Source organism: Dermacentor silvarum, chromosome 1 (genome assembly GCF_013339745.2).
Source record: "Dermacentor silvarum isolate Dsil-2018 chromosome 1, BIME_Dsil_1.4, whole genome shotgun sequence".
NCBI classification, from domain to species: domain Eukaryota; kingdom Metazoa; phylum Arthropoda; class Arachnida; order Ixodida; family Ixodidae; genus Dermacentor; species Dermacentor silvarum.
In genome coordinates this window covers 74125566-74149219 of record NC_051154.1, presented here as the reverse complement: position 1 = coordinate 74149219, position 23654 = coordinate 74125566, and the positions used below count along the sequence as shown (strand labels likewise).

The 23654-nt window shown below is 39.7% G+C and overlaps 1 protein-coding gene across 4 annotated transcripts in view; it reads left to right on the top strand.

Moving 5' to 3' along the window:
* Window positions 1–23654, top strand: part of LOC119466198 (protein NDRG3) — a 67860-nt gene that overhangs the window by 42256 nt on the left and 1950 nt on the right. For 3 of the 4 annotated variants that reach the window (XM_049669789.1, XM_037726693.2, XM_037726690.2), the window contains exons 2-13: window positions 4031–4130; window positions 4226–4325; window positions 7943–8063; window positions 9863–9925; window positions 10026–10086; window positions 13111–13275; window positions 15451–15554; window positions 16512–16577; window positions 16742–16841; window positions 16904–16988; window positions 19680–19727; window positions 20347–20397. In XM_049669789.1, the coding sequence (XP_049525746.1) occupies window positions 4035–4130; window positions 4226–4325; window positions 7943–8063; window positions 9863–9925; window positions 10026–10086; window positions 13111–13275; window positions 15451–15554; window positions 16512–16577; window positions 16742–16841; window positions 16904–16988; window positions 19680–19727; window positions 20347–20397 (1060 nt within the window). In that variant the 5' untranslated portion in view covers window positions 4031–4034. Of the gene's footprint in view, window positions 1–4030; window positions 4131–4225; window positions 4326–7942; window positions 8064–9862; window positions 9926–10025; window positions 10087–13110; window positions 13276–15450; window positions 15555–16511; window positions 16578–16741; window positions 16842–16903; window positions 16989–19679; window positions 19728–20346; window positions 20398–20467; window positions 20729–23654 lie in introns of those variants that run through there. The other variant, XM_037726697.2, reaches the window with a different exon arrangement.

The window sequence follows — 23654 nt, the reverse complement described above, 5'->3', positions numbered from 1 at the left end:
GCCTTAGTCATGTGGTATTGCAGTACTGGAGCTGCCCTACCTCAAGCGTCTGGGAGAGTATGGCAGCTCAGAAGTACTGTGGGAGTGTTGCGGTAGTAGGCAGCCCTTTCCCTATCCCCCCTTTTTTTCCCTTGCATGCTGCAGCGTTATGGTTTAGGTGGTGTGCACAATATTTTGCTGCTCTTTCTTCATTTGGCCACTCAGTTCATCCATATTTGGTTCATTTCATACCGGTCTGCTTGCTTTGGGCCCAGTCATGAGATTGTTGTTCTTGCTTCATTTCATACTTGGATTAATTCCTGTTCTGAGAAGTCTGGTCTGCAACATATATCCATGCTTAAGCTAACAAAGAGCTTGATTAGATGGAGGAAAAATGTACAGAAATGCTATTTTTCTCTGGCCATGTTTGTTTTCTCTGGATATTTATGTCTGATAAGGTTTACACAGTTGTTTCTTGAATGATTAGTTCAGGCTAGGTGTTCAGAACACTGCTCATGAAGTGCTCTAAAGGCTGACCTTCTGAAGTACTTAAAGCTTTTTTTTTTTTAATACTTTAGGCACTTTAATTTGTCAGCATTTTGTGCATCGTGTGTGTCTGCTGTCTTTCTTGGACTTCATAATGGGACGAGAGGTTCCTGTATAAAATCTTCTATGTGTAGTGACACAACAGAATAATAATGACGCAGTTACTCGTGATATGTAGCTGGAGTGGCAATGCAGAACACAAATTCGAGCTTTGTAAACAGGGGTTAACAATGGTTATGTGTACTTTTATGTGGTAGTATATTTAATGTTGACAACAAACATGGCGATCGGGGCTAATGTGTCTTCTGATTCGTTTAATTCTGAGCATTAAATTTTTAATTGTGGAATTTATACAATGTTGATTGAGAGTAATTTTATCAACTGCTCTTTAAAGGGTACTGAAAAAGGAATAATGCTTGAGGGGGGGGGGGGGGGTAGGGGGATATCTTCTGCTGTGGACAACACTATAACAATTTTACTCAAGGCACACAGGGGAACAACTCCACAGCTAAAGGAACGCTATGAGCACTTGGCATTTCCCGGTGTTCTCCCTCGCAAGTACTGGTCAACCACAGTGCTGCTTAGCTTTGGTGATCTGACTAGGACTGACATGTGCAGCATGGTCAGTAGAATGAGGGTGAATGAGTCAGACCTTGTAAAATACTTAGTCAGGTGAAACAGCTGTTGCAAAACAATGTGAAGTGCAATAAAATTGCCTATGTAGAACGGTAATTAATTTCCAGTTGGACATTGACCACAGTTCCTTTAGCTGAAACTTCTTTACCATTACCACATTGTATGAAGCACACCATTCACTTCTTCGTACTTCATACATGACACATTAATTCCAAAAACACTACCTGTATCTGTCCTCGACATTAAATGTGATTCTGGCAGCTCCCAATGGCCAAACTCGCATCATGTGGAAAGCATGGGAATGCGATTAAGTCAAACTGATGAGATCCACAATTGGGCCATTAAGGCCCTGGAAGGTACATAAGGTGCCTGCAGGTATTGCTGTGTGTGTGCTATGGATTGCGCAGAACTGATAGAGCTTTTAAAGCGAATCTTTGCAAACCCTCCTGGACTTTCCTGACCATGGCTGCTAGCTGGCTGGGTGGGTGCTGCTGCTGTCTTGCCAAATAGTTGCACTGCTATCTTTACTACTCTTAATAGCTGTCCAGGCTGCTGGCCTTATTTTCTACAGAATTAGTGAGTGATAAAACAAATTATACATAAATATCCTCATGGCAACAAATATATGTCATCAAGAGCACAATTCCTTTAATAAAGCAAATCTTTTTATGCCTACTTTCCTAACCACAATTGCACATATACTTCTATCGTGCCAACGCCAACTGCCTCTTTGGAATGATTGCCGCATGTTGTTGATTTTCATACTACCCACATTGGGGAATGTGCAGAAAAGTGGGCGGTGCATAATAAATAAGAAATTGAGTGATGGAGCTACTCAAAGTAATAATGAACACTAGCTCGAATAAACCTGCATATAAATGGGTGGCCCCTGTCATTGTGCTGCTCTGTACAGAACGCACAATGTGAATTGACACACAATGCGAGAATTGGCCTGAAGAGTCCTACTTTTTTTGTGAATAGTAGAAAAATTTGACTGCTTGGCTTGTGAAAGAAAAAAACGTAATAATTTCAACTAAGTCTAAGGAGCCTTTAGGGCAAGCAGTATTTGCAAAGTTATTGCCATATCCACCTGAGTGCAGCTAGCTCAAGGGCATAATCACTTAGCAAGTCTGTTCTTGTTACTCGCTGGTATGTTATGAATGTAAAAAACTAATTTCTGCTTATATGATGCTGTCAGATGCCAGAAGCAGGACCTCCATGTACAACCGGCAACATAAGTTTATGGACCACGGATCTCGGAAAACGTTCAATTCCCGAGCAGCCTGTTGCAGTAGCCAGTAAAACTGTATACGACAATGTTGCTAGCATATTCTAGTCGAGGCCCGAAATGCAAATACCAGGCTGTGTTGCGAGGCTGTGGAGATATTCAGCTTTTTCTCAGATTTCATGGTCGGTAATATTTTTTTCGTCGCCGGGTGTACATAAAGGGACCATCTCCTTACGTTTGATATAATAAAACCTACTTTGGTTTGCATAAACACAGAGATGAAGATGCCACATTTTGTGGTGGGTTGCTATGTTTGTGCAGTGTCCTTGATTTTGCGTATCATTTCCCGGTATTTGGAATATACTTCATGGTTGCTAGTCATTGTCCGTGAAAACACAATGACATATGTCAAATTAGTGGCCATTTTCTCAAAAGCTAGCTGCAAGAATATGACTAAACTACTTCCACACACTAGCGCAGGCATCTGACTTCATCTTTGGTGTGAATATTTTAGGTAATCGTGTCTGAATTAACATGGAAAAGGATTGACGCCAGTGTGCAATATAATGTGTGCTAGGAGTCTCGGGAGGGTAGTCTTCTTTTAAGGCATTACTTTTTTTTTTTTGCTTGTTCTTTTAAGGCATTACACTTTTTTTTTTTTTTTTGCTTGTAACCTTATAGAAAAGTTCATGCATCACTCAATTGTCTTGCTGTCTTTTAGGTCTTTTTCTCCTATGGTTAAATGTATAGCCAAAGCGAAGATATATATATGGCATACATAATTAGAAACATGTGTCCATTGTAACAGTATTTCAGTTATGACTGGAAAGTTGCTGTTTTTGTTCAAATGGCGCTCAATGGTTTCTAAAACAGCTTTCTTTTTTTCCTGTAGGTAGCAATGCTTCAGTGGTGATTAAACTAACGGCTATAGTTAATCATGAAGCATGGCATTTTAATAAGGACTGCTTGAGTGCTCTAATTTTTCTTTTATATCTGCACTGTGCAAATGCCTATTGTAGAAAAGAATTTATGAGAATTTTTTGGTTTGCAGCGCACATTTCAATCTGATAGTACTGGTACTTGTAAAAAAACGTGTATCGTGAGAGTACAGCTAGCATGTGGTTGTAGTTTAATCTTCTATAAGTATGGAATGGAAAAGTAATCAATTTCGAAGCACTTTCGACATGCTTTAAAATCGGATTATGGAGCAAGTGCAAAAGTCGGGCGCTTGCTTTCAATCGGCTTTCTTTTGATTATTATTAGTATTGCAAATTTAAAGGGAGAAAATTCACATTTTTTCAGTAGTTATGTGGGTTTGCACCACAAGGGCTTATGTTCAGGGCTGTGCAAGCCTAAAAGAAGTCAACTGTTTTAATAAGTAGACTGATATGTTAGCATTAAGAGAATCGTGCCAAGAAATTCTTTGTTCTGTAGTTTTTCTTCCCCGCCTATTGTACAGGGTCATGTTCTTGATTCATGTTGATTTCTGGTGACATCTGTGTCTTCATGTACATATAAGATTGGTCATATCAACAGAGATAACCTTCCAGTGATTAACAATGGCTAGACTTTTACCAGGCAAACCATTCTTAGTGTGTTTTTTTGCAATGTATTTCTGAACTGAATGTTTTGTATCTGCAGGGGAATGCCTACGGACACGATGGACGACATCGAGCTTAAGAATGTTGAGTTGCAATATCCTCTGATGAGGTCCCTCTCGAGGAGTGATTCCTACACTCAGGTAAGCACAGTTTTCACTTTTACTGTAAATTTTTGCACACACTTGCCAGCAGTGCCTTCAGTACCTGATCTTTCCCTCGTTTCTATTTTTTTCAGGAGGACCGCATCGAAACAGACTTCGGGACCATGGTTGTTGCAGTTCAGGGTGACCGCAACAAGCCAGCTATTTTCACCTACCATGACATTGGGTTGAACCGTGAGCATCTTTAATATGCTTTGTATCGGTCTTTCATGTGGAAGGCTTCGGAGACCTTGTCAGATTGACTAAAGGGAATGTGCCACGCAGTTTAGTATTGTCCATCTTGACCAAAGTTGATATAACTATCTAATTTATCATGCTTATATCGGAAGAGAAATTGGCTTCAGAATATCTGCTTTAGCCCATTGAGTCGCAACAGTTAATGTCTTCACAATGTCATGCCCAAATTGAGTAATTGGGCCAGAGTGGCACAAGATTTTTATTAGGGGTGTGCGAATAGTGATTTTTGAGACCGAATTGAATATGAATTGAGTAGTGCCAGAATCGAATCGAATATCAAATACTTTTCAAATGGTTTTCGAATAATGAACAGCTGTTATCACAATTAAATAAAAGAATATTCACATCACAGTATTTTTTCTTTACATATTATGCTACGAAGCTTTGTTTATTAAAAACACAAATTGAACATTAGAAACAAGTAGTTTATTCTTATACACAGGGCTCTTCAGAGAGTGAGAATGATCGCTGTACAGCCTGTAAAGTATGGCTACCCAAGTGGCATAGTCTGCTCCACTACACAAATTCTCATGTTTTATGTCTATACTACTATGCCCGTGGGGGTGAAAGTTTACGTACTTTTGCTCCAATTTTATGTTCACTTAGGCAGCAGTTGACGTGCTGAAATATTCTAAAAGTATTCGAAAGATATTTCCATTTACAAATAGTGACTATTCTATTCAAAAACTGAACCGTATAGGACGTATCGAGCAGTTATTTAAAAGTTTCGAATATTCGCACACTCCTAATTTTTATGGCTACATGTTCAGACAAGCCTATTTATACAATAAAGGGCATTTTTTTTGCATTGCTGAGCAAATTTAGCTTTTTCTATAGAAGTATAATATGCCCAGCTTGTCAACAAATTTTATAGATGTATTCAGATGTGTCCAGGCTATTAAGTATTTTCGTTCATTATGCTGTCCAGAACTTCCTTAATAGATGTCAGTAGTCCTCAGCATGTCGAAGTACACACTAAACATGCGAACCTGTGAGGAAGCTTGTAGACTGCGTGATAACTTACAGGGTTTCTTTTTTTTTTGTCTCTTGTATCCTTATTTATTTTTTGCCAATGACCCCTTTGATCATTAATAAAATGGCATCCTTCGTTGACTGTTTACCTTGTCCGCATTACGAGAGAAGATAGAAGAAACATGTAGATTTTAGGAGTTTTTTAGATAATGAATGTGAACTTGAGGTCAGTCCTGATCAATTGTCTAAAAAATTTCAGAGTTCTGACCAATGAAAGGTGCTTTGCAGTGATATTGATTGCACCCAACTGTGGATTAAAGTACATTGCTTCAAGGGCATATTCTCAGTACCAAGCAGACATGGGCACCCTCATGAGGCCCTTCCTCACCCTCATCTGCCCTCACCCTCCTGTGGTGAGATGAGGGGGAGGTGAGAATCGTCTTCAGGAAGATTGGTGAGGTGAGGGAGGGCAGACTTGTGAGGCTAGGTCGAGGGAGGATGCGGTGACGATGTGAGGTTAAATGAGGAAAAGGGGATTCATATTGTTGAAGTACAGAAAAGTTACTCAGATCGGTATGAGGGATGGATTTAAAGTCTCTCTAGCGCAGATGTACGTCGAAGCCCGCATTTAACTGACTAATGGCTGTTGATGTTAGCCATGGCTAAACCTATTGACAGCGGTGAGGAGAGCGGGTGGAGTGAACGGCGACTTTTTGGCGTCACTCCGAGATTATTATTATTTTATTCACTGATCACCACCTTCATTTAGTAGGGTGCTAAAAGGAAAGGAATGTGATCAAACCCAACTGCCAAAAATGCACATGTTCCACTGTAACAAAAGCGTGTGCACACCGCACGCAGTGCACAAACCGGTAAAAATTTGCATATTCCTTAAAGATCCCTTTTGCACATTCATCTGTAGGCAAAATAAATCCAGCACTGCCAAGGTCGACCATCATACTTATTTGGTTCTTACAAGACATCGTGATTAACAAGAAATATTATATTAACGACTCTCGTGCATACTCTTTTTTAAATTATTAGTGTTTGTAATCCCTCTGTATTCCCTATATATTAGCCTGTTATGAAGGTATTTTTGTCATTGAAATCTTCAGTTCCAGAGAAAGTCTGAGTTCATGAGATCCTGTGGGCCAAGAAGGCAATTCTGGGTCTGATTGAGTGAATCTGAGTGAACCTAGCTGAGTAGAATTTTGCCGAGTTTTAATTCGAGTTTGAGTCTGATGAGCCTGGCTGATTATAGTTCTGGGCAGTCTGAGTCCGGAGCCCGGCTGAGTAGTATTTTCATGAGTCCGAGCAAACCCGGCTGAGTAGAGTTTTGGTGAGTTTTGTCTGAGTGAGCCCAGCAGAGTATGGATTTAGTGAGTTTGAATCCGAGTGAGCCTGACTGAGTACAGTTCTGGTGAGTATGATTCCCCGGCTGAGTAGAATGTCGGTGAATCTGAGTTCGAGTGAGCTCTAAGCAAAAAATATAATTTGTGAGCTAGTCTGAGTGAGTTCCATTAATTTTGCTGATCTATGGTCAAGCGCCTAAAAGCAAAGCAGTGTGGCATGCTTTGACAATTGGAATGGCACTAGACAATCAGTGTTGTAAACAAAGCTCGCGGGTCGAGCAAATGGTTTATTTGAAATTGTAGAAAACGGAAGTGAAGGGGTAGCCTTTTCAGTGTGAGGGTGAGGGAGGGCGGATAATTATTTTATGGGTGAGGACAAGGGTGAGGGAGGGCGGTCACAATTTTCAACGTGATGGTGAGATGAGGACGGTACTTGCGTCGTGAGGGTGAGGGAGGGAAACAAAAATTGAGGGCATTTGCCCACCTCTGGTACCAAGCTGTCCCAAAAGAAATGGACAGGCAGCAGATGCCATGTGCTGAGGGTAGCTGCCACTGCTTCTGTGTAACTAATGATTGTGGCTAAACTAAGTGCTTTGGTTAAGAAATCTTCCTTCATCTTTTTCAAGAGTGTATGAAGAGCATTTATGAATGAGAAAATGCTGGATATTTTGTAAGATTTTAAATTTTGCTTTCAGGCCTGAAATTAAAAAAAAAATGATCTCTATTAGCATGCAAAGCATTTTTGTGAATAAAGGAGAACATCCAAGGCATGTAAACCAGTAAAGTCAACTTCATTAGATTTCTCAACATCACAATACGTGGGTATAAAATGCAGAACATCCTCTAATATGTCCAGAAATGGCAAAATGATACTTGACACCAATATTTGGCTGTGAAGGAAATGAAGGCATAAGGGTCATGCGAAAAGGTTCTGACAATTCCATTCACTGACCCCTTCACTCGGAAAAATAGTCATGAGGACTTATTTTGTTGTAAGGCACCATAATCTCTTTCGTAGTCAAAGTGTACAGAATTGAATTTTTTAAAATATAATTATGACTGTTTATGGCACAGTGTCTTCCATCTTTTATGCTTTCCTGTTTTTAAGTAGTATGCAAAAGTTCTTCAGATGTTGGCTTTCATTGCACTTATTCTTTTGAAGTATCAGACACATGTGCAAGTGTTGTTTGCTGTGGTTGATGACTGATATGCTATTTTATTCCTTAACAGATGTCTCAAACTTCCAAGCCTTCTTCAACTACACTGACGTTCGAGACATGATGCAAAGCTTCTGCGTCTACCATGTTAACGCTCCTGGCCAGGAGGAAGGGGCAGCACCTCTTCCTGAAGGGTTTGATACTTTGTTGATCTTTGTTGCATTGTTAATGGTCCTTTGTCCAGGCTGCTGTTGGCTGCTTTCCTGGAACTAAGTGCCTATTTCTCAGTCTTGAAACAAGGCAGAATGCTGCTGCTAAATAGTGTGTTTTAAGTGCACATTTTAAATTCTTATGTTACTTGCCAAGGTAGCCCAGTGGCTACCGCGTCAGCCGAATTTTGATTGTGTACTTAGATTTGTGTTCACATCAAAGAACCTCAGGTGATCAAAATTATTTCGGAGTCTCCCACTATAGCATGCCTCATAATTGCATCATGATTTTGGCACAGAAAATGTCAATTTAATTATTAAATTTCATTTAATCTATATTAAATATACAGCTTTTCTCTGGTGAGCACAAGTGCTTTTTCCATCGGCATATGCTCTAGTTTTGATGAGGCAATAAAACTTGCTGAAAAAAAAAAAAAAACAGCGAGAGGGGAATTAGATCTGATACTTTGTTTCTGGCAGAGCACGTAGGCAAGCAGTGCATATGTCCAAGCATTATGAGCTCTGTAGAACCTCTTACATTGAGATGCCACAGCATGTTGTCTGATCAGTGTGTATATACAGGTACTTGGGGCACACTTGCACAGATGCACTGCAGAATTTAGGGTGTGTCCTTCTTGCACCTGCTTTGTGTGACAACAGGAACGTTTGCTTTTAGCTGTACGACATAACAAACTTTGGAACCTTGCATTGTGTTTATGGGACTTCCTTGTGCTCTCATCCAGAAAACTATACATCTGAAGTGCTTTTTGAAGCCAAGCAGGCTTACGCATTTAATTTCCTGTTAATTTCCTGAAAATGTGCATATTAAGGTATGTCACCAGAGTGTAACAAGATAATGACTAAAATTAAGGTCTGAGAAGAACGAAGGTGCAAGTTTTGGCACCAGTTTTGACCTGGTCTTATTTTGCACGAGCGCCAGCTTCCCATAATTTTTCCTTTGTTTTGTGTCCCCTGTAGGCTGATGCACCACCTTCCTTTAATGTTGTTTCCTGACGAACTTGTGTGGAAACTTTTTTCTGTCCTAGAACTGTGCCATGAGACAAGAAATACTACAAGTTTGTTTTAATATGCTAAATTGACAAGTTCGGGCTCTAAAAGACAAACAAGTAGACAACTGGCAGAATGAAGCCTGTGCGATGGAAACAAACCAGAACAGCAGATGTCACACAGCCCTCTAGTGAAAATGTGAACTAATTCAAAGGCACTAATCACCACAGTGCACTCCTATAAGTGTATACCTTCTAAACATAATTTAATAAAACAATACATATGCGAAGAAATATTTTGGATTAAATTGTACGCTTCTGGGTTCTGATGTTCTTGCTTTTGGTTTCGAATGCATACACAAGGGTTGAAAGAATGGCTGTAACTTCTGAATGGGTAAAGGTAGAAACGTAATTCTTTTTGATAATCTTGAATAGACGACTTTTTGAAATGTGAAAAACATGCATTTTCAGAGGTGCTGACATACCTTATAGCAAATGTAGGGGGTGCGAGAAGAAAATTCTGAAACGGGAACTGAATAATGTGAAGTTTATCTTGTATGAACAAGATTGAAATTCATTGTTAAATTAGTATAGCCTAACTGGTTTGCACTACGTCCAACAACTGCTTCGAAATGTTTTTCTTTTCCTTCCCATTCTGTTTCTTGTTTTACATGTGATGGCTCACTGTGCTCTTTCTACATTTATCGTAGTTGAAGTGAACATAAATTATGCGAAATGCTGTGGTGGATATAATGTAATCCATATTTCTTTTGTCAGATATGCCTACCCTTCTATGGAAACGCTTGCTGACATGTTGCTGCTGGTGATGAAGTTCTACAAGTATGTTTCTTCTCAATAACAAACTTCCTTCTTTCTGTTTTTTCTTTATTTTTATTTTTCCTTTATCCATTAAAATTTGTTATTTGATATCTACTTACAGGATCAAACACTTCATTGGATTTGGTGTAGGTGCTGGTGCTTACATCATGGCCAAGTTTGCTGTAAGTTTCCATTTCTTCTTGACTTTTTTTTTTTTTTTCCTCGCTTTATTTTGGGATTTCATCCTTTGGCAGTGGGGGATCTTTCAATTTTAACCTTCCTCACCCCATGTAGCATTTTACATTCTAATTAAGCTAGATGGGACCCATTAAGAAGGGTCATGTTAGCTTGCCCACTTTCTCTTTCCATGAGAATATGTTATCCCTTAGTGCACCAGACAAGTTGGTTAGTGTAGTAGATATTGCTTTTTCCTTAGCTAAATCTTTATATCTTTTGCTTGCCTGCATGCATTGATGCACCTGAAGTGGCCAAAGCTCACTGTAAAAGCCTCAGCTAAAGTTTGTGCTAAGAGCACCACAGTTACACTGATATTTACATGCTGTCAACATCAGTCACGTTTATTGATACAAACTGTGCGACAACACGGGACACAAAGTAAGGAAGGGAACAGACTGTGCTTGTCTGTTCCCTTTCTTACCTTTTTTCCCTTTCGCTCGTTTGTGTCAATTGATCTGTACCAACTCTCCCATCTATCAACCTTATTAAAGTCGAGTTTATGCTTGGATTATCAACCTTATTAAAGTCAAGTTTATGCTTGGAAATTCTTGTATTTATTGCTGGTATTTCACTGTTGCTCGTCTTGTTTTTGCTGTAGCGCAGGAGTCTCAATATAACAAAGGGCCTACTTGTAAAAAAAAAACGTGATTAAATTCGAAATATTTTTTAAGTGGAGGTTTCTTCTTTCAGCTGCAACTAATTCGCAGGTTTCTAGAGCAGTCGTGGCAGACAGCGTCCTCACTGGGAAGAATTTCTGAACAAAATTGCACAAGAAACTTGGCAATATTGATGGTACCACAATCACTGGCCTAAATGAGAGAGATGGCATCGAGGGCAAAATTTTGGCATGGACTACGTCTAGTGTTAGCACCTGCTGTTGGATAGCGCCATGCATATATATGTATTGTCATCGACTAAGGTTCGTCAACATTAGGCTGTGATTTTTTTTTATTTAAGCAACGGTGGAGTGATTTGCCAGGCCAAAAACAGTGTAGCATAATTTGTGATACATACACGCAAAAACTGAGGACAGCAGCACAGCGAGACAACACAATTTTACTTCTGGTGGATGACTTCCTGTTTCATCTGATTGCCGACACATTTGAGTGTTAAGTAGAGCACGAATAGAGCATGCCCAGTGCGGTTCCTGCACCATTATGAGAGATGTTGCAGCAGTGCAGTTCATCCTCTGCTTGATGTTTGGCATTTTTCACCGCTCACATTCAAGAGAATGTTTGGAATTAATGAGTTCGGTGTCAAGCAATCTATTTATCTTCCTTTGCTCATCCAAAGCCTAACAATTTGAGGTTAAATTTTTTTTTACCAAATGCTACTCCATAGGGTTGATTTTTTATTTGCAGATTTAATATCTTCAGAGTGATCATTGAAAAAAATTAACAATTTTTATAGTGACCATAAAGTTCAAAAAAATATTTTCTGTAGGTAAACGTGCATTGTTTATTCATGAATACAGATGGACTTGAATAAACACTTGTAATAAGAATGAAAAAGAGTATATATACACTGGAATGGATATATTCTGATTCAGCATTTTGGCAGTAGTCTGCATCGAAGTAATTGCCACTCGACTGACTTGCAGAAGAGCAACCGGCACCCACGTCCATAGTGTAATCAAACTGTGTATGTGAGTGCACGCAAGAAAATTCTATAGTTGTGTATCCGTCAGAAAAACCAAATGAGTCGGAAACCTGCAGTAATCCTTCGTCCCATCGCCAACAAAAGGCAATCAGTTTTCGCGAGTCTCAAGAAAAGAAACGCAGGCATGGCAGCATCGTTCGTATATGATGGCATCGTTCGTAATACCAGTTCCTGCTTGTGAACAGATGTAATTGCACCCCTGTGAGCAATAAATGAGCGAGCATCTAGCGGTGACCCTTTGAGAGATTAGAAACCAGATAGGCATCAGTTATTGCGAGTGCGGCAAACGAAAACAGCCCGCGAGACTAAACCAAATCTAATCTCCGCGCACACGTACAGAGGCGCGAGCGGTCGCCGACGCACCGGCATAAGCAAGCTGTGGAATTAAAACCAAAAGACTATGGAGTAAAAAAAAAAAAATTCTTTTATCCACACAGGGTGGCAGCACTTTCAAGTGAACAACAGAGTTAACAAATTGGCGGTTAACAATGGTTAACAAATTTTCATACATACAGACGGCTTCATAAATATATGGCATTGACCATTTGGGACTTGTTTGTGGCACCATATACAGTGCAACCTTGTTGATCCGATTTTCAGGATAATACATTTTTTTTTTTCCCGGCCAACACCCCACAGGAGCAATGTATTTTCATGCGGTTGATATGATTGTGTTTTCCCCTGAAATTGGATGATATGACTGCAAACTGGTATTTCTGAAACTTGTAGCTTTATATGAAAGTGTATTAGATTAAGTTACATTCCAACAACCGCATAACACGCATGTTATGCAGAGAAGTATCACATGACACCACAGGAAGCTTTGCTAGCGAGTTTGTCACCAAGTAAGCCTCTTTTCTTACGTTTTGGGGCTTGCTTTGGATGATACGTTTTGTTTTCTGGTTCCCGCAAAGATTGTATCAACGAGGTTCCACTGTATTCAAGTCTTTGACCCTCAAAGGGTTTAAAAAGTATATATATGTTAACACCGTTCAATAAAAACTGAAATAAAATTACTTGGCTATACTGCAAAAGAATGCATGGTTTTCAATGGAACTAAGATAGGCAAATGAAAGTAAGTTGTTACATTACAGATCTTGTTAAATGAAGGTTTGTTATATATCAAAGCTTGGCGCCATGTTGCTGACTGTTTCATGTTTTCTAGAATAAGTTTTCAAATTTAAGGACTCCATGTGCTTTTGTAATCTTTATTATTTTCTTAGTCTTCTTAAACATGTTGCATTATCGATGCCTAGGTGCAAATGTGTTTATGCTAAATTGTGTTCTCGTTATATGAATGCCTTCTGTAGCTGGACCGCCCGGAACTTGTTGATGCCTTATTCCTGATCAACTGTACTGCCACCAAGTCAAGCTGGACAGAGTGGGGCTACCAAAAGCTGAATGCCATGCACCTTCGAAGCTCTGGCATGACTGCTTCAACATTGGACTACCTGATGTGGCACCACTTTGGCAAGGTTGGTAGCGATTAACACAGCTTTAAATGATTTTGTCTTATTGGATAACTTCCTAGAACTTACTTATGAAAAAAAAAAAAAAGTTGAGTGTGTCATTGCACACTGCTGGTCTCCTTGGGCAGGAGTTATTACCGAATGTATACAGTTATCCCCAAGTGTAGTACTTTTTCCTGAATGTTGCATTTGAAAAATGCCTTTTTGGTGGATTCTTGTTGTGCAGCATTGTAGTTTACATTTAACCTGTAGCGCCTCCCTGTGACGCCAAGGTAACTCGCTTATACTCTCTAATAAATTAAGGCTCCTTCATTTGTGTGAAATTAGGTTTAATACCTTCAATTATGTTTTTTAAATAAAAGAGATAATGGTAACAAGTTGCAGAAGTACACAACAGTACCATAAGCTTCTGGAGTAGATCATCCTTTTATCCAAAAGGTTCTGGATTATGTACATTCTCGCTGCTCAGAAGAGCTTGGGAACTATCGTTGTGTAGTAGCAATTCATTTCAAACTTGTCTGGAAATTCATTTCACATCTGTCTGGCTTTTGGGTAAAGCCTTTTCCTTGTATTGTAAGTTACAGTCTCCATTTTATCTCATTGCTGGCAGAATACACTGGAATTCCATACCTCATGAACTTAAGTCATTGAAGAACACCCATATATTTGAGTTGTGTAAAATACATTTATTAACTACTTTACATGACTCTTAATTCTTTATGTGGTGGCAAAAAATGGAAAAAAAAGAAATGTTCACAAAAAAATTTTTTTTTCAATTGCACATCAGGACAATGAATTCTTTGCAGATTTGAAATATGTGTAACATATGGCTAGTAAACTCGCAACTAGTGTCTGAAAATATTAAACAAGAACTATCTGTGTCGGCTAGACATTTCGGAGCTGATGCGGTTCACTTCTGTCACAACCCCTAGACGCCATAGAGTTCCCTACAAAAGTTACTAGGAACTGTGGTGCTAGTATCTATGGGAGCTGAAATCGTGGCAGTTCAGCCAGCATGGGTATGATGGCATGGGCTTGCCTAAACTTCCGTCTTTCTGGCTTCAAACAGCTTTGTGACTCTGCAAAATTGTTCATTTTCAACAAAATAAACAATTCGCAGTAATCCTGCATGTGTGCGGATTGTTATTGCCTTCTGCATTTAGAAATATATGGTTACTTCGAAGTTTAGGTCAATAAAGGTAGATAAAGTGCAGTTAACAAAGCCACAAGAATGCTTGGAAGCCACAAGCACGAAGATCTGACAAATCCATGCACCAACCATCATTGCCATGCTAGCTGAGCGACCGCAGCACCAGAGTTCTCTAGTAACTTTAGCAGGAATCATTGGCCATTGCACTGAGCACACTGCCATCCCTGTCAATGCTTTCAGCAGAAGCAAATCTTCAGAACTTGATGGCTCAATCAGATGAAATCTTCGCGTTCAAGACGAGTGCGACAACACGTGGCTGGAAGCCGCCTTTTTTCCTTTTCTTGGAATGAAAGGACTCGCTAGACCCTCTAGTGACGAAAGAGGGAATTTGTGAGAATGTTATTAAAATGAAGTGTACGAGCCTGGCTCATTAACAGACACTTGGAAACGGTGCCCAAACACATGGACAAGCTGGACTCGTCCTTGGCACTGTTGCAGCAAAAACAATTTACTCATGCACGGCACTTAGAGGGTTAACAGTTACTATAGCTTTGCAATAGTTTGTTTTTGTTTTGTTTAATAGTTTATTTTAGTCTTGTAATAGATTTGTAGTAGTTTTAATGTAATTGTTTTATAATAGTACGTAATACATTCTTGTTACATGTGCATAATTTCTTTTCCTGTAATATGTTCTGTCGCATTTTTATTAAGCAATTTGCATTTTTCTATTTCAGTGTTTTATATCTTCTGTTGTTTCTGTACACTTCAGTATAATACCTATGCTTACAATATCTTATACATGTAAACTGCAGTATATTTGATCAAGTTAACCTATGTTGCATGAATAGGTCACCGTGACAGTTTTTTAACTTTGGGACCTCTTATTTCACTAATAATTTGTATCGATTATGGCTGTACATTTACTGTTCAATGAACTTCAATAAGCATCATTTGGTGTTTTCTCTGAGATGGAGAGAATTGAAAATTGTTGTTTTGGGCTTGGTGAATGTAATTACATGATGGTTTTGCAGCTGAATGAAGAACGGAACCATGACTTGGTGCAAGTGTTTCGCCAGTATTTCAACAAGACGATCAATGCCCAAAACCTCGGATTTTTCATCGATGCATTCATAAAGTGAGTGAAAGTGAGATATACAGAGAAACCCCTATGAACTGAGTCGGACTAATATTAGAGTTACATTTACCTATTTACTCTTATTTGCCTGATGCCAGTTGAGTTACACTACTGGCATTGTACTTGACAAAACATGGCTAAAGCAGACTAGGACAAAAAAAAAGGGAAGTACACATACGGGTGCTGACGCACATAGCTACGAGTTTACTTGTGAAAAATTCCTGGTAAATATCAAAAGTAAGCACTCATATGTGTACCTTTCTTACTTTGTCTTCATCTGTTTTAGTTGTTTTTGTCAAGTATGAATGGTTCACCAAGTTTCCCTTGTCTCCGGAGCCATTTCAATAAGGGAAGGGAACTTTGACGAATACAAGTCCCCTTGTCCATCCGTACCTGCCAACCCTCCCGAATTCTTCGTAAAGTTTACAAATTTGGAGTCTTTTTACAATTTTACAAATGTTCAATCAATTTTTTATCAAAATTAAATTCTGTTTACAAAAACGTTTCACTCATCGATCTCAAAACGTTCTGTTGGAAGTCTTCTCATAGAGAACGAACCTAGAGGGGTAATTGATTTGAGCAAGATTATGTAAACAAGTTCCTGAAGCATGCGAAATCGGCAACAGCAAATTCGCTGAAGTCGCTGTAATCTAAAAACAATGTGTTGTTTGACAGTCTCCGCTGTTCCAAGTTTGCTGCTGCTGCTTGTGTGCTGCGTCTGAAGGTAAATGATTGTTTAAAAAAAAGTGCTTATGTATTCCTCAAAAGGCATGTGTTCAAAACAAGCTCTAAAAAAAAAAAAAAAAGCTGTGAATTATTTGGCTAAATGAGGCTGCAAAAGTGTTGCATCATATTGGAATAGATAAAGCCTGGTTGTTGCATTTGTGCTGTCAGAGTTTAACTTCTTCAGGCTGAGTTAGCATTTGTGGGATTAATGAAGTTGTGAACTTTGTGCAGGAGGTCTGACCTCAACATCACCCGTGAAATAGATCCTGCAAAGAAGAAGATGGTGAAGAACTTCAAGTGAGTATATAATTAAATGCGCCGTTGACAATTTTTCGGTCAATGGCCGCCTCTAATGCAAACAAATGGTGCCACTGTGTGGTGCCACTTATTTTTGTATAAAACCATGCTCTGCTTTGGACACCTTTTTTTGTATCTCACACTTGGACAAAAATTATCCCTAGGTGCAGCGTGATGCTGGTTGCAGGAGCCCTGTCCCCGCATCTTGATGACACAGTGAACATGAACAGCCGCATGGACCCAACCACATCTACTTGGATGAAGGTATGTCTTGTCGGTCGTATTGCTTGACTATGTTAATGCTTGAATATGTTACTGACATCCAGGTGTCTGACTGTGGAATGGTGCTTGAAGAGCAGCCAGGGAAGGTCAGCGAGGCATTCAGACTGTTCCTTCAGGGACTCGGATATGGTAAGGAGGCAGTTTTCTGGGCACTGTGAAAACACATTTGCTGTATGTGCATTGTACAGTGGCCTGCGTATTTGTCAGGACTTGAGAAAAAAAAAAATATTTTGTGCATACTGCTGCTTTGTTTATGCTCAAATTTCTTACATAGGACATGTTTTCAAAATTTTTTGTATCTGCATTATAAAATAAAGTATGTCTGATGCTTGCTTGGTTTGTCAACAAATAAAAACCCACCATGTGTGCACTTCACCACCGAAGAAGGAAGCTTCACCAGACATAGGATTGGTATTCTTCATTTGCCAGCAAAGCCACTCACTAACTGCTATCAGTCTTGCTTGTTTTCTTTACCTAATGGCAGGTGGCAACACCCTTACGCTTGTCTTCGGGGGCTCTTAATCTCTCATGGTAGGGTGTGACAGTGTTTTCTTTTTCCAAATGAACTAGATAAGTACCAATGCCAGATGTTTTATTTTACAGCGCAAGTTAAAAATAGATAACTTGTGAAATTCCAGGACTAGCAAAGCAATAATGAATGAGTGTTGCCCTGAAAAATGTGCAGGCCGCTGTATAGATGCTGAAATGTCCACTGTCATCTGTTTTGTGATATCTCGCACTTTGTGCTCTCAGTTTATTTTGATGCTTCTACTGAAAATTTTACCTGTAAATACATTTGATCCATTTTTATATAAAATTGAGCAACATGATCAGAGTTACAGTACTATGAACTTGCACATACAAAATGCACTTCAGCATTGTGCTAGCACAAAACTTAATTTGGTTAGCCAGTATACGTTGCATTAAATGTGGAAGCTTACACTTAAAAAACGTTTACACCCTAGGATCACATCTTGTCCCCAAACAACAATCGTCATCTGTCTTGTCCGCATTTCCTTTCTTTAACGCTGCGAGCCCAGTACTTCCTAGTCATGAAAGGCTTGCGCATCATCAGCGTGACACAGCATTCTCGGCAGGAAAGTAGAGAGCGCTGAGTTTTCAAGAAAGGAAACCAAGTAAGGCAGATGACGATTATTATTTGGGGACAAGATACGACTCAAAGGGTGTAAACTTTAAAATTTTTAGAGTGTACTGTGGCGCTGCTGGCAATGAAATTATTTTCAGTTTAATATGTCTGAGTCTTCATACTATATTTTGTACCCTTGTACAGGCGAAGAAATTTGGCTATTTTCATGTAGGTCGTCAAATGACATTCTAAGCCTACAAAATTACGACAGCATTGCTTGCAGTTTTTGCACACATCAAAGTAACGGGCTGAATGCAGGCTTTGGCAGCAGTTGCCAAGTTTTCAAGCTGGTGTGATAGCTAATGGCTCTTGTGTCACTTACTGCTTCTAACATTACAATTTTTAGGCAAATTAGTTTTATAGTCGGGTATTATTAGTAGCACTAACTCTTTTGTTACCACGGGAAAGTGCAGTTTCCCGTCTTCTGCACCTTCCTGGGTTGGTGTTGAAGGTTTGGTACTGGTTTTAGAGTCTGAAGGTCTTCACAATCTTTACTGTTAAGCCCCTGCACCTTCAGAATGAGCTCAATTCTGAACTACAACTGGTCAAAGTTGACACTTTTCTGAATCTGAAACTGTTCCAGGCATTGTGCCTAATTCTACATGTTGGATGTGTGACAGAGGTTTTAAAGTGCACTTGAGAGGAATAAAACTGCTCAGAGTTGAAACCCCAACTTGCCGGTGGACAGTTGCTTGCTTTTTTTTCCTTCAATTATCATCCTTCAGCACTGTGAAATTGTAAATCTGACCATGTAATGTCATCCCTCAACTTGCTGCTAGTGCTCTGATCACAAAACATTCTCTGTTGATGTGCTGTAATCGTGAGCAGCTTGCTTTTTTTTCCCTACCAGAAGCAGCAAAGGGCCACGCAAACTTTTTCAACAATGCACCCGCCTAAGTTCACCAAAAGTTGCATTAAAAATCAGTTTTGCCGCAGAAACAAAACCAAAACAGATTTTGGGAAGCCCTTTTCATGGGCTACCTACTGGAGAGCATTATCTGAGAAACCACTTCACTGAAATCTGATAAAAATTGCTGATCACCATTCGACCTGAATAGCTGTAGTAATGAGAGTTAACACTAACTGTTATGATGGATGCTTAGTAATTTGAATCTGACTTGCATTGCTTAGCCTGCTAATAGTCCCTCCATAAGATTAGAACTATTCCATGGACTACATTCAAACCATTCTCTCTTGCAAGATCGCCATTCTATGCATTGCCATGAATTATTCTCATGCTGAATGTTTACCAACTAGAGCGTTGCCATGCTTATGGAGCCTGCCTGCAGAATAATTGTTTATCCTTTTGTTTGCTGTGCAAGCATGCTGTCTGTGCATAATGTTGCATTGTTATACTAACCTCATAAAGATTATCTTAAGTATGCAGTCAGTGGTGTTCAGATCAGAAAATGTGTCAATTTCATAAGGTATCAGCACTGCACACAGGCACAAGCAGTGTGAGTGAATGTGCATGTGGCTCTTATTATACAGCAAGACAGTGCATATATGATATAATGTATACATTGAGTTATGGTTGACATAAGTGTGCAACTTTTCATTGTTATTTTGCCTATGAAGTATGATCGCATGCATACGCTATTTTAAAAATCTAAACTGGGCACATTGCGGCTGTCCTAACTTCAATTTTTGTTGTTTTTTTTTTCTTTATAAAGCACTGAACTCATCCCAGAGGCGGTCTTCTGCAGCTTCACTCAATGAAGGTAATATAACCAGTTTTTTTTTTTTTTTATTGATTGATTACTGTGTAGTTTAGTGGCACTGGTCTGTGCTAATGGTGTATATTGTAGATAGGCATCTAGATTTTTGGTACTTGTCCCAGAGCACTCCAATTAACTGATGTGGAAGTACTTCAATGTAATCTTTGCCTAGCCATAGGTTAAGCTACTCGGTAATATTAAATGTCGGTCAAACCTGAGGCTATTTCTTACCAACGCATTGTAATGACTGCTCTCCAATGGGCAATATATATATATTAATGATGATCTCATCTTTTCTAAGTGTCAGTTTCATACGGCATGCACACATAATTTTGCTTTCTGCTTCACGCATTGTTTTGTTGGTCACAGCTATTTGCATGACTCCTTTCCATTTTGAAACGGGAGGCTCAGCTGACTTGCAAGGTTAGCTCGGTACTATGCCGTTGCAATTATCAAGGTACTGGAGAGTGCCCTTTTAAAACCAAGATTGCCTCAGTTTATGTACATAAGTTCTTAAAAGCAGTTTAGCAGTACTGCTTTGAGCACACAGCATATGCAACATTGCAGCTTTGTTGATTTGGTTCTTTTTCTTTTCTTTTCCTTTTTTGTTTGCATTGGCCAGCCCTGGAGATGCGTCGTCGATCCTCCCTCACTGCTTCAGCTCACAATGCAGGTTAGAGCCTTGTGTTAGTTTTCCTTTTTGTTTGTGCCAGAAAGAGCTTTTGCGCCCTTGCCCAAAACAGACGAGGCCTGAAGAGTGCGAGGGGAACCCATCAGCACAGGCTGCTGGATACGTGGCTGCGACACCCACAGATATATGCATCTGGGCCAGTAGGAAAGCCAAGGCCTGGTGGCACATGACAGCACATGTGCTGCATTTCATTTGCTGGCTGGTGGCTACCAGTGTGCACATTGCTTGTGCATCAGCCTTGGATGGTCACTGTGATGGATACCTTTGGTTTCTGCCACTGTGGACAGGATATATTTTCCTTTCTTTTAGAAAGAGGGGAAAAAAAAAGAAAGACTGGCGTATTCAGCATTGCTGCTTTCGTACATTGCCTGTGACACCATTGGCTGTTTCTCTCCATTTCGTTCTTTGCGGTAGCCTCTTTGATGATGCTTGTATGTTTGTGGGCGTGTGTGTGTGCGTGCACGTGAAGCATCATTTGTTTAGTAGGCATTAGCCAAACCTTTGTGAATAGTGTAGCATCAGGCACACTTGCTTTCTGATGTTGCTTCGCAGTGAGCAGCAGGCAACTTTGCACTCAAAGTTTAGAGCATCACTAGACTTAGCAGCATTGCTCTATTTTTACCATTTAGCACTGGCACCTAGCAGCCTTGCATACCAGGCTGCTCGTACTTCTTTGTCACAATTCTGAGTGGCCCTGTGCAAGCAATATTTAAAGCACAGGTTTTCTAGGCTTTTTTTTTTTTTTCTAGTCTGCTGTCTTGTGCTCCTCACCTCTGTAAGCATCTTTGTAGCTGTAGCTGCAGTATGGCAGGCTTGCTACTGCAGGTGGTAGTATTTGCACCAACTGTTTAAAAAAAATCAGAGGTGGGCATTTCATACCCTACTGGATTCTCTAATTTCATTATGGAATTTTTTTTCTACTGCTAATTTATAGCAAGCAGCGTTTACCATCCTAAAATATTGTGGTGCTATAGCTGGGTTATGCACAGGGGGAACTTGGGAAGTGTTTGTAAGGCTTTCATAATGAGACTCGACGGATGTCTGGCTAACTTGTTTATGGTGTGTATGATTGGTAACATGGTTGACTTGCCTGCTGCCTTTTGTGTGGGTGTGCCAATGGTGGGGGAGTACAGTAGGGAAAGGTTAATCTTGGGGTTGGTTGTGGCCAAGGCTTGAATGTAATAATTGACGTCCATAAAAAAAATGTGCTGTGCCTTTCCATTGTACTGCTTTTTTTTTAATTTGGCTCAGTGGTACTGGCATTAACTGGCAGGTTGGTTCTATATGTACTTGTATTGTCTTATCTTCTTTTGCTTCTTTCCTCTGTGCTTGGTACTTTATTGTGAATGATACTTTGCTTGTGCATGTAAGCTTTATCTTGTCTATGTTGTGATGCTTACTTTCATGCAGCTGGGTTATGTTAGTTTTAAAGTGCTTCTTGAAAGCATTAACTGCTCCCTTTTTTTTTTTTTGTTGTTGTTGTTGTTGCTAAGTTTTGATGTGCTCATTGGTTGGCTTGTGATGCTTTCATTAGTCAGTCAGGGCTCCAATGGTTCTGGTGCAGGTCATAAATTTCATTTTATTAGGGACTAAAGATCAGGTAATGACCCTGTTGTATTTCAGTGTGCATACATGCATTAACAATATCGACAAGTGTGCCTCTGTGAAGCATCTGTCTTCAGAAATAATGGTGAACCTCATTTCATTTCTTCGAATCTCCACCAGCTTGTTGACATGCGCATCTTAATCTACATGAATCACTTGCTGTCTCTACTAAGTGAAAAATTTGTGTTTTGCATTGAGAAGGCTGATATCATTTAGGATCATTTCATACACAATAGCCAATGCTAGAGTGAAAGGCTTTTGGTACACTTGAAAATTTTATTACTTTTGAGTAGTCTTGATTTTTGTTCTTTTGTGTTACATACTTCAGGCAGTTTTGTATCTTTTCCATATTCTGTTCTTCCATGCTAATATATATATGCATAATTAAGATGCCACCATAAATTTGTTACACAAGGATTGGTAATAGCATAATAAATTATTAAATGTAGATTATGGAGGCAGCCAGATCTACAGCTGTATGCTTTCCAGGCTTTGTTATAGGTTGCTGGTGGGCATTGAACAGCACAAAAAGATAAGGCAACACACATGGTTGCTGACTTTGAGCTTGAATGCCAGTGCCTGTGTGCATCGTCTGCTCATCTGGTGCTTTGTTTGCGCTGTTCAATGTTCATCGTAATACTTTCCAGGAGTGCCCATAGCTTTGGCCTCAGCTTTTGGGTTTTCTAGCCTTTTCATTCAGTGCCATGGTACTGCTTGATGAATGAGTTATGGCATCTTATGTATGCTTATCAATAGACATAATGCTTTAACTAGAATAATTTGTCTTATATCTGACCTCTGTATCTTATGATGCAATTTCATGGCCCCCAAATGTTCCAAGTGGAGGCTCTTATTTAGGCTGTGTCTACAGAATTCATGCATTGGCACAGTATAAACTACCAGCTTTAAGAGGACGGAGCTTGGCAGAAAGTTTGTTCATACTCTGACAGGCACTTAAATAAAATGTTTGTAGGTAGGGAAGCACATTTCTGTACTTCGCACCATGGCACACTTATGCAAGGTCTTGTGGCACATTTTTTGCGCACCCTGTCTTGGTTCTTGTGCCAGAAGTGGATCTTGAAAGAATGCATTTGTGTGTGATCACAGTAATAATACATGGTATGGCTGGTTTATGACAGCTTCATAACTTAAGATGCCAACCAAAAGTAGGAGCAAGGAACTAGCACTTTCAAGGATAGTGCAGCCCTGCTAGTGACTGCAACAGCACTGGTGACCCTGATATGACCAGTTCAACACATTGCAGCTGGCTGCACAGCATTTAGCTTAGGGTGGTGTAATCGTGATGCAAGGAATTTGTTCTTGGGGGGGGGGGGTCCTAAGCATATTTTTAAGCAGTATGGGGTGGTCTTCATCATGTTAGCTGTCTGAATTTTCAGTGGTATTTTTGTCGAAAGCACACCAAGGTGGTCTTCCATTTACCCCTGGAAAAAAAAATTGAGCTGTTGGCAGCTTAGCAGACAAAATTTTGCAATCTGGTAGCTTTGTGTTCTTAGAGTAAAAAATAAAATGCCCTAAAGGTCGAGTAGCATAGCCTTCGTGTGCACACATGTATAAGTAGAAGATAGTTGTAACGCAATGTCTCTCGTGCTCCAAAGTATTTGTACCATGTACAT